Genomic DNA, 10,800 nt, shown 5'->3' on the forward strand with positions numbered 1-10,800 from the left:
TGCCTTCACGACCCACACGGCCACACCTAACGTCCTCTGCCATCATCAACGCTAGGAGCCAAGCATCAGTCTTCCCATGACGTCCTCCACCTACACCGCGAGTCCACCGCCACTCAACAACCGATTTCTAAACCTAAAAAATAAAAACCAATACAAAACCAAAAAATTTAAAAGAAGCAAAATAACATTTATATTTAACAAAAAAATTTGATTATTTGAAAATTGAAAGGTTATACCGTTATAAATTGAGAGATTAAAGCGTAGAGTTTTTTCAATTAACAGTACACAAATAAAGAATTTTACTTAAAAATACTGTATTAAAGTAAAATGCATGCTATGAAAATAAACTAGGTAAATAAAATAAACTCGAGATCGGTTAGACCAAGCTGGGGCCAAATTCTTACCGAGTTACTCATTTACCCCCTTTACATTCTACAATATCCCAAACTTGCGATTTCTTACCCCGGTAATGGTAGTTACCCTGCTTTGATTGCTCACCATGGGCGGCCAAGAGGTAGAGCATTTCAGCTCTTTGCACTGGGGCCCAAGGGGAAAAGGGCCCCAAAATTTTGAGCCTAATTCATATAAACAGTCAAATATTATTACTCAGAGTATGTCGTATGATGCATGCATCAGTGCATCTAGTGTTCCTACTTCTTTGTTTCCTCCTTTCCCCAAATTCATTTTTTTATTATTATTATTATTATTTAATTGGTTCATAGAATGCACGGTAATAGTACACTAGTACACATCAGTCAGAATTTTTAAAGATATTTTTACCATTCTTGATTCCTGTATTCTTTTTTTTTTGTGACAATTTTATCTATCAACTTTTTACAGTAATTATTGTATAATACGGTCTTATATTGTGAGACGGTTTTATTGAGTAAAAAAAATCATTTATTAGCATTAAATGAATAGTTATTTTATAAAAAATGGATCGTTTCATATTGTGAGACTGTTTTATTTTATAATTTGTTTTTTTACAAATGCCTAAAATATATCTTAGCATTTCCTTTATCCAAAATTTCCTTTTTTTCTTTTGCTTCGTATAAATGTACGATGATGATCAATTACTATGAGTCAGTGAACGGTGATCAATAATCTTCGTTTAGGACCCCAAATAAATGGTAATTTAATTTTAGTTTTGGGGCCTTTACTTAATACTCGGAACAGGGCCTCCCGAACTCATTGGCCGCCCCTGTTGCTCACCCTCCACCTGCAACTGCAATCACACCAAAAATGTCCTCGTCGTCATCATCATCATCATCATCATCAGTTATTATTCTCCTCTTAAAAGCTAAGTCTCCTCTTAATTACCCTCTATGTCGTCCCAGTTAATAGTTTACTTTTGCTTTACTTTGTGACCGGTATGGAGAGAGTAGTAGCAACAATTGGTTGATTTCATAACGCATTTATTTCTTTGATTGTATTTCAATTGAATTGAATTGAATTATGCCTGTTTCCTTTTTGTTCTTTCAGCAGTAGAAAATTGTTCGTATTCATGTTAAATTCTCATGCTCACCAACTGTTTGATGTTTTGCTTCAATGACACACTTCCTAATAGGCAGTGATCATGTTATAACGGATGCAAGAACGAAATAAAGAATGTAAATAAATAACATGCAGATTTACGTGGTTCACTAAAACCTAATAAGCAGAAGAGAGGAATGCTTTTGTTAATTGTGAAGATTACAGATTTCTGAATGAATAAAACCTTAGGCCTATTTTCAAACAGAAGTTTTCTAATCCGATTTACGAAACCAGTAGATGTTTAGGACCCTCCTGCAAGGTTAGGCGAAAGGGTTCAAACCGATTCAAGGCATAATCTAATGCTTCCCATTTCACTTAAGGTCACTTATTAGTCACCAACTCACAATAGGGTAGCTGATGCTTATGTTCGACCCTCTACCCTACATAAAACAATCGCATTCAAAGACAATGATAATGTTGATGAAAATTAAAGTGATGATGTGACGTGGACTTCCGTGGTTATGATTATGATTATGATTTGAACGTCTTTGTTTCATCTCTAAACCATAATCTGTCCTTGTTAGTCTCTACATTCCAGCTTGAAAATTAAAAATGGCATGGAAGTGTATAAAACAAAGATATTTATTCTGTTGAAAAGGGTCATTAGTCATTACCCCCATTGTCTATGAAGATGCTCTCATTCCGAGCGGGTAAAGGGTCGGACATACGCGAGATTTCCCCTACTAAAGGTGGAAATGGATTTTGCCTTGTATCCCGGCCCCCAAAATGGCCCGACATAGGCCGACAAAGAGGCTGGCTATAGTGTGGCGTGTCCAGCTGTGACATGCCTGTGCCGCTGTTGACCCTCGTTCCTTTCAATTTACCCGAGTTTTGTAATAACAGTCATTCCTGGTTTTACAATTATAAAAACAGTGCAGGTATGATAAATAAAAACTACAATATAATGGTTTAGGTATAGACTTCACCTGCTTGAAAATATCAAACTATCAATTTTTTGTACAAGTGTGATGATAATTTTTACTGTATCAAACTATCAAAATGGGGCTGAGCGTAGGCTCGGATTTTTAAGCCACTAAATCGTGAGCAGCTTTCTTCGAAAGTCATGTAAAAACAAAAAAAAACATCAGTATTATAGCAAGTCGCTCGCTCATTCAACGGCTTTGCTGCAATACCCTTGTTTTTTTTTTTTTTTTTGCTAACTTTACACTCTAGAATTAAGCAAAGTCGCTGAATGATCCGGCAGCTTTGCTCCAAAGTCAATTTTTTCCCGCTGTATTTCTATTTTTTTACAATTCATTATTATAGTCACTTAGCGATCCAACTACTTGTAACTCGAAGCCGGAAGAAAAAAGCCTACATGAACCCATATTTTATAATTTATTTTACCCCAACCCTATTTTGTTGATTTGTTTCCTTCTATGGTGCATATATATGAATTTTAAGTACTGGGAATTTGAAGAACTGTGTAAATAAAGATTTATTATATATTTGTAAATAAAATAAGGCCCGTAACCAAAAACTTAAGGACCATGTACTGCTTTTAGCATTATTATACACTCCCTGTAGTTGGAAAAGTTGACTTGTGCTCTTGAGTCTTTATAATCCTGTATTCCTCTACATGACTTGCCATCTTGGAATATTATTGAGGACTAATCTTCAGGCCTTCTGGATTATTGGCAAAGATTTCAACGGAATTAATGTAAGGCCGGGGTCGGGCCGGGGCCTGATAAGATAATTTAGTTGACTGCTGACTTATTATCCTTTACATAAGGAATTAAGGAGTATCAAAGACTCTGGCTGAACTATATATTTTTTTTAGATAAACTTACAAAATTTTGAATCCAAAAGCTTTTATGGCAGCATCAGATGTGGCCTCAGCCGTCCAATTGATCGGCACTTTGCTCATCCAAGAAGCCAACTCTTTATATGGACTGGAAACACAAATTCAGGGGCTTCAAGAGGAGCTGGAGTTCATGCAGCAGTACCTCCAAGATGCTGATGCAAGGCAAGAAGATCGAGAAATTTGCGCTTTGGTACGCCAAGTAAGAAAGCTTGCCTACGATGCAGAAGACGTGATTGATACCTATATTCTTAAGGTACGACAGAGCAACAGAAACTGGCTCATGAAATTTGCGTACTTGATGTACAAGTTTCCTCAAATATATGAAGTTCGGGAGCAGATCCAGATCCTCCAGACAAGCTTGAAACGAGTTGGTGATAAATTAAATAGTCATGGTGTGAGAAGAATTACCAACTTACAGAGATGCCCTGTTCCTCGTGAAGATGGATATCGTAGGCAAAGGCCACTAAGCTACCCCTATGAGGATAGTGAGGGAGAGCTTGTAGTTGGCATGGAGGAAGACATTCGAAAGCTGGTGGATATGGTTATGGGCGAGGGGAGGACTCAAGTGGGTGTTGTTTCAATTGTGGGGATGGGTGGTTCCGGGAAATCAACTCTTGCTAGGAAGATATACAATCATCCATATGCAAAAGAATGCTTTGATTGTAGTGCATGGATTTTCATCTCTCAAGAATGGAGCACCCAACATATCTTATCAGAAATCCTAAGGAAGGTTGGTGGGCCGGAGAAGACGACGACCAAGCGGCAAATAACATTGAGTGTGGAAGAGCTGGTGGATAAGCTTCGATGCATCCTTCAAAAGAAATCATATTTAGTGGTTCTTGATGACGTGTGGAGCAGGGAGGTGCTAGAGGAAATACTCCCAGCACTACCGAGGGGAGAAAGTGTCAACAAAGGAAGCAAGATCATCATCACAACTCGTAACCGTGAGATCAATCAATTCCGAGTAAGTCACCAGGAACACTTGTGTGTGCATGAGCCACAACCTTTGAGCGAAGAGTCAAGTTGGGAGTTGTTCAGTAAAATTTCCCTTGGGCATCGAAAAAACTATGACGAGGAAAGCTTTAAGAGTGTGGGCAAAGACATGCTAAGGAAATGTGATGGACTTCCCTTGGCTATAGTTGCATTAGCTGGGATATTGAACACAAGAACAACCATTGGGGAATGGCATAGGGTGGGCGAAGCAGTGAGGTCAAGAATTATGGATGGAAGATGCGGAAACGTGTATGGTAGAGTAGGGGAATTGCTGGCATTGAGCTATGATGATCTGCCTTATGATCTAAAGCCTTGCTTTCTTTATATGGGTGTATTCCCTGAAGATTCCCAAATCTCGGTAGGAATGTTGACAAGGATGTGGATAGCAGAGGGCCTTGTCTCGACACAGCACAGTGAGATGTCCCTGGAAGATGTAGCATTGCAGCGCGTCGAGGAGTTGAGCCACCGGTTCATGATTCAGGTTGTGAGGACCAACTATGAGGGAGTGATAAAAGCTATTAGGTTACATGATCTACTACGTGATCTCAGTGTCCAAAAGGCGAAAGAGCAAAGTTTTCTACAAATCTATACTCCATTCAGCAATTCAGATAGCAGTCGTGTGTCTACATTTGCGATCCAACCTCGCCGAGCTGCTGTTTATTCCAGGTAATTCCTCCCTCCCTCCCCTAAAAGATTGATTATTTTTGATTTGATCTCACTTTTAAGGAATTAAGGAAAAATCCCCACAATCGAAACAACACCCAATTTGCTTCTTTATTAGCTTATGTACTCCAACATAGCAACTTTTTTCCATGTGACCTCTTCCAATTTGCTTCTTTTGATTGAGGATAGAATGAAATTATTAACTGTCCACATCCTTTTGGTGGGTGGTAACTGGTAAGCCTCTGCATTGTAGCCTCCCCGAGCCCATCAATGGCACAATACATTTCTCCCTTGAAATCTGGATTCCGGGGTTGCTAAAATTTGCAATTCCCGCCATAATTATATTCGTGTAGTGCATTGTTTGTTAGATGGCCATTTGTTAGATGAAATGACGGGTCAATGCAAATTAGTGATCCTTAAAAGTATTATTTACGCGGGTTTATTTACTTCTTAGAAAATGTAGGTCAGGACGACATAAGCATAGAGACCCATTATGATTTTTAGATGCATGATGGGCGTATCAGAAACAACTACCGTAGGTTTACTCCCTTTCCTATAAATAGCTAGGGCTATGGTCCCTAGGAGTTACTGCACGACTTAAAACTAATATACAAATTATAGGGTAAGACCGTCGTACGATACGACCAGGTAAAAAGTGACCACTTTACGGTAAAAAACGACCATTTTAGGTTGAAAAGTGACCACTTTTTTATATTATAAAATAACCACTTTTGTATAGCGGTCACTAAAAATAGTTACTATTTATCCTGTCGCACTGAACAACTACCGCACACTAAAATTATTATCTTACACAAATCATCATCAGTGGAAAAAACCTTAAGGCGTGTGTGCCTCTAGACGATCCATAATCCTGAATATCTGTCCAGACTGTCCTACCATGGGTTCATCCCAACCTTTTGTCATGGATTCAAGTGTGTGCTTCCGCTCTGTAGTTACTAAGTAATTTGATATAAAGTAGGGCTAACTCAGTTATTTTCAACACTTTAACCATGCCACAGTTAGAGCTTTTGAGGCACAAGGGTAATATTATTGTATTGTTACATACACTTCTCTGTTCTCTTGCTTGTGCCTGATCATGTTTAATTTGTTCTCATGCTCATATATAATCGTATTTTTTTCGCAGCACTGCTTTGCCTGAGCACATTCCGCAACTGAGGTCACTTATACTGCCGACAAGATCGAGCATCTCACATTCTTCTTCCAGTTGCAAGGAGGCACTAAACTTCAAGTTTGTGTCTCAAAACTTTAAGTTGCTCAGGGTGTTAAGTATTTGGGGTATTAAGACTGTCGGTGGCATCCTGCCTAAGCAAATTGGGCGTTTACTTCACTTACGGTACCTGGAAATACGTGCTACAAATATTACCGTTCTTCCTAGCTCAATTGGAATATTGAGCAACTTGCTAACTTTAGACTACAGGGACATTGATCTGCAAAACAAAGAACATAAAGAAAATGTAAAGATACTAATCCCCAATGTCTTTCAGGGGCTTGTGCTACTAAGGCATCTATTTTTGCCCACTGAATATCCCTGGAGTGTGCAAGAGTTGAACCTGAGTAATATGAGGAATTTGCAGACTCTATGGGGGTTGAGGCTGGACAACACTAGGAGTGTGCAAGAGTTGCCAAAACTAAGCACTTCCCTAAAGAAGCTAAACGTTATAATGTCAAGTAAGAACGAATTGAAGGCTGCCTTTCATTGCCCAAGCCTCTTGGACGATGTACTCCACACCTTCCGCATTGAGCTAAGAGATGGGCTAGCACTTCGCAGTGTAAAGCCTCTCCATCTTCAGAAGCGCTTACTCAAACTGACAGTCATTGGGGAAGTTCAAATGAATTTGATGCTCATACTGCCAGTCAACCTTGTTAGGTTAGAATTGAAGGATAGCATGATCAAAGATACCGATCCCATGGATGCTCTTGGTGCATTAGCCCACTTGAAGCAACTTTGCCTTTCTAATGCCTATGTAGGGACCACACTGTCTTGCAAGTCTGGCTCATTTCCTCAGCTTGAAGAGCTCAATGTCGAGAATTTCCCTATTTTGAACACATGGATGATCGAGAAGGGAGCGATGCCCTGTCTCAAGAAGCTAGATATTTCAAGATGTTGGTGTCTAAGCAGTGTTCCTCAAGGTTTAGATTTAGTCACAACGCTTGAGCAGTTGGAGTTTTTTGACATGCCTCATGCATTCCTCGGACAGGCCATCAAATACGGTTGGGCACCTCAAAAGCTTATGCTACCTCAGAATTTTGCATCCATCATTAAACATTCAGATTCACCTGTTGACTCTTCTTCCATCCGGAAGCTATATGAGCAGCTCAGTCACGGCATTTTCCTGAATAATAAAACCAAGGCAAGCACTTCAGCTCTATCAATTTAATTTACTCTTTTTACGTATCAGCAGTCTAGTTAGAACATTTTTTTAATATAATTCGCTAGTTGGTGGCTTGACTTCATGAATGTTGATGCAATGCAGAAGTATTGGGTCACAAAGAAGCATGGTAGGTACTTGAATAGCTTTATGGTATATGCACCAGGCCTTTGCGCAAGGTCAGAAAATCATCATAAGTGCAACGAGATGGGAGATTGTCCTAATGTTGAATACAAAGAAGTGATAGAAAGGTATTTACAGCCCTCTTCTCGGTAAATGTACTGCTCTACTGCCTTAACTCTATTTCTCATTTTGCCTTTTTTTTTTCTGGATGGCCAGTTTAGCGGATGGAACATGCGTTACAGTGGCGAAACTAAAACCATTGATATCACCAGGATACTCTAAAGTGGTTGGAAAGTTTGATCTTAGCAATCTGTCGTTTGAAACGACCTATGAAATAAACTGGATATTCATGTTTGAAAATCCAGAACGTTCTGGTAAGAAGATAGAAGGAATGTATCCAGATTTAATGGATCTGGGAATGATCACCTACACAGAACTTGATGGAAGAGAATTGCACGAACACTTGATTAATAATGTGCGACCAAATAAATGGACACGCATTCCAGGGGGAGTCCTTGAGACGCAGTCTACAATGAAAGGAGAGGTCGAATTATCCTTGTCTTACAAAAAGGGCATTGGCTTTTCAGATTTGGTTATTAAGGGTGTCATGATCCAACCAAAATCTCAGAGCACCCGTCCATAAGGGCACGTGGTCTGTCTTGACTCGCTTTGGTTAACGTCTTGGCCAGAAGAATAGTCCACGCGAGGAACATGGGTGGGGATAGGATTGTCGAGCACCCGACGAGGTCTAGTGGCTCGGGACAACCAGGGCATGGATGTTGGGTGTCTTGGTTTGTTCGAGTTTGTAGTGGATGTGTTTTGAAAGACAATATTGGCCCTATGGGTGATTCAGTGTGCATTTTGTGTTTGGAGCAATTCTGCTTTGAGATTTTGCTCCATTAAGGCTATGACCCCACAGCTTGTTTCAAATTTCAAGTGTTTATATGCAAATGAAAAATTTTACAACAAATTTTTTTGATTAATTTTAGAGGTTGTACAATTAGAAATTGAGAGAAAAAGTGCAGAGTATTTTTTGATAGTTAATGTTATGCGGAATTGTTAATATCACGTGTTGGGCCTATGTTGCATCTGTGTCCACAACTCATAATCGTATGATATTGACTGCTTTGAGCCAAGCTCTCACGGATTTACTCTTGGGCTCCTTCTTAAAAGGTCTTATACTATTATATTTTGTAGACATTAATAAAGACGACCTTCCATCTTTATTATATCGATGTGGGACAAAGGTTTGCACCCTAACAGTTAAGGGTATAAAAAGAAATAAAAAACAGAATAAAATATATACTGCGAAAACAAATTACGCTAATAAAAACGAACTCAAAAAGCACCTTCAAACCCAAAGCTTGGGTTTAATGTAAATTTGTTCAAACTCGAGATCAGTGAGACCAAGCTAGGGCCAACTGCCAAGTAGACCTGGCAAAATTGACTCGACCAATACAAGAGCCGATACCCTAAATGAAGACCCGAGCTCGAATTGATCGGACCATATAAGACTCGACCAGAATGTCTATTGTTGGAAACTTATCGATATCCCTAAATAACCGGATAATAACTGAGCCAAGAATAACTTAAAACCAAATTAATCCGACACTATTCGTTTTAACCCAAATCCTTTCAAACCCAAGAATAACTCAATCCAAACAGATTCGATCCAAACCAAACCAACCCGATTGATCCGTTTGCCTGGTGTAGAGCCGAGCCATTACCAATTTACCCCTCTACAAAATTTCAAACTTTGGATTTCTTACCCTGCTGATTGTAGACTTGGAGTTACTCTGCTTTGATTGCTTACCCTCCACCTTCAAACACACCAAAAATGTCATCATCATCATCATCATCATCGATAAGTCTCCTCTTAAGTAGTAATAATTGGTTGATTTCATAACGCATTTTTTACTTTGATTATATTTTCAATTGATTCATACCTGTTTCCTTTTTGTAAACTATTGGTTGATTTCGTAACGCGTTTATTTCTTTAATTTATTTTCAATTGATTCATACTTGTTTTCCTTTTTGTATTTTCAGTAGTAGAAAGTTGTTGGTATTAAGGTTGTTAATTTGTCTTGCCCACCAACTGTTTGATGTTTTGTGTCAATGACACAACAATTGCTGATAGTATATATATGGGCTAATAGCCTAATAGTAAGCATTCTTCATGTTGTAGATTTGCGTGGTTCAGTAAAACTGTGTTAGCTATGTCCATAGGCAGAAGAGAGGAATTCTTTTATCTTTTATTAATTGTGAAGATTACAGATTTCTGAATGAGTAAAACAGAAGTTTTCTAATCAAATTTTGGAAACCATAGTAGATTTAGGACCCTCGTGCAAGGTTAAATGAAAGGGGACAAACCGATCCTAGGCATAATCTTGCCTATTGTGGAGGGAAGGGAAAGGGAGAGAAGGAAAGAGGAGGGGAAATGGAATATGGTTGTTTGGATACAATTTTTCTCCAAATCTCTCTTATTGTGGAGAGATTTTGATTTGTCCTGGAGGAGGGAAAATGGATCCCTTCAAATCTTTCCCCCTTCATTTCCCGCCACCCTTATTTGCTATCCAAACAAAGGATACTCTCCCTCCCTTTCTTTTCCCTCCAAATCACTCAATTCAAACACACCCTTAAGGTCACTTGTTAGAAGTTCAAACAATCGCCTTCAAAGACGATGGGACACTGATAATGATAATGAAAATAATGATAGTGACAGTGGTTATTTTATGTATAGGATTTGAGCGCGTCTTTATTTTCTCTCTAAACCATAACCCGTCCTTGTTAGTCTCCACATTCTAGCTTGAAAATTAAAAATGGCATGAAAGTGTATTAAACACAAAGAATTATTCTGTTGACAAGGGTCATTACCATATTGTCTATGTAGATGCTCTCATTCCGAGTGGGTAAAGGGTCGGACATACGCGACTTTTCCCGTACTAAAGGTGGAAATGGGTTATGCCTTATATGGCGTTGGGACCAGCTGTGCATTGCCATGCCTGTGCCGCTGTTGACTCTTGTGTCTTTTAAAGTACCCGACTTTCGTAACAACGGCCATGCCTGGTTTGACGATTAGAGAGGTTGTTTGAGTGAGACCTATAACCGAAAACCTTACAACCATTTACTGCTTTTAGCAAAATATTATACACTCCCTGTAATTGGAAAAGTTGACTTGTGCTCTTGAGTCTTGGGTCTTGCCTTCTTGGAATATTATTGACGACTAATCTTCAGGAACCTTATAACGCGTTCTGGATTATTTGGCAAAGATTTCAACAGAATTAATGGAAGGCC

The 10,800-nt window shown here is 39.0% G+C and overlaps 1 protein-coding gene across 1 annotated transcript; it reads left to right on the top strand.

Annotated features, from left to right (window-relative positions):
- Positions 1–2,446: 2,446 nt before the first annotated feature.
- On the top strand, positions 2,447–8,552 carry LOC141618826 (putative disease resistance protein At1g50180). The gene is made up of 4 exons (XM_074435895.1): positions 2,447–4,996; positions 6,138–7,365; positions 7,489–7,634; positions 7,723–8,552. The coding sequence occupies exons 1-4, from the start codon at positions 3,348–3,350 to the stop codon at positions 8,147–8,149; spliced, it is 3,450 nt and encodes a 1,149-aa protein (XP_074291996.1). The 5' UTR covers positions 2,447–3,347; the 3' UTR covers positions 8,150–8,552.
- Positions 8,553–10,800: the final 2,248 nt, after the last annotated feature.

The sequence above is a fragment of the Silene latifolia genome, chromosome X, assembly GCF_048544455.1.
Source record: "Silene latifolia isolate original U9 population chromosome X, ASM4854445v1, whole genome shotgun sequence".
NCBI lineage: Eukaryota > Viridiplantae > Streptophyta > Magnoliopsida > Caryophyllales > Caryophyllaceae > Silene > Silene latifolia.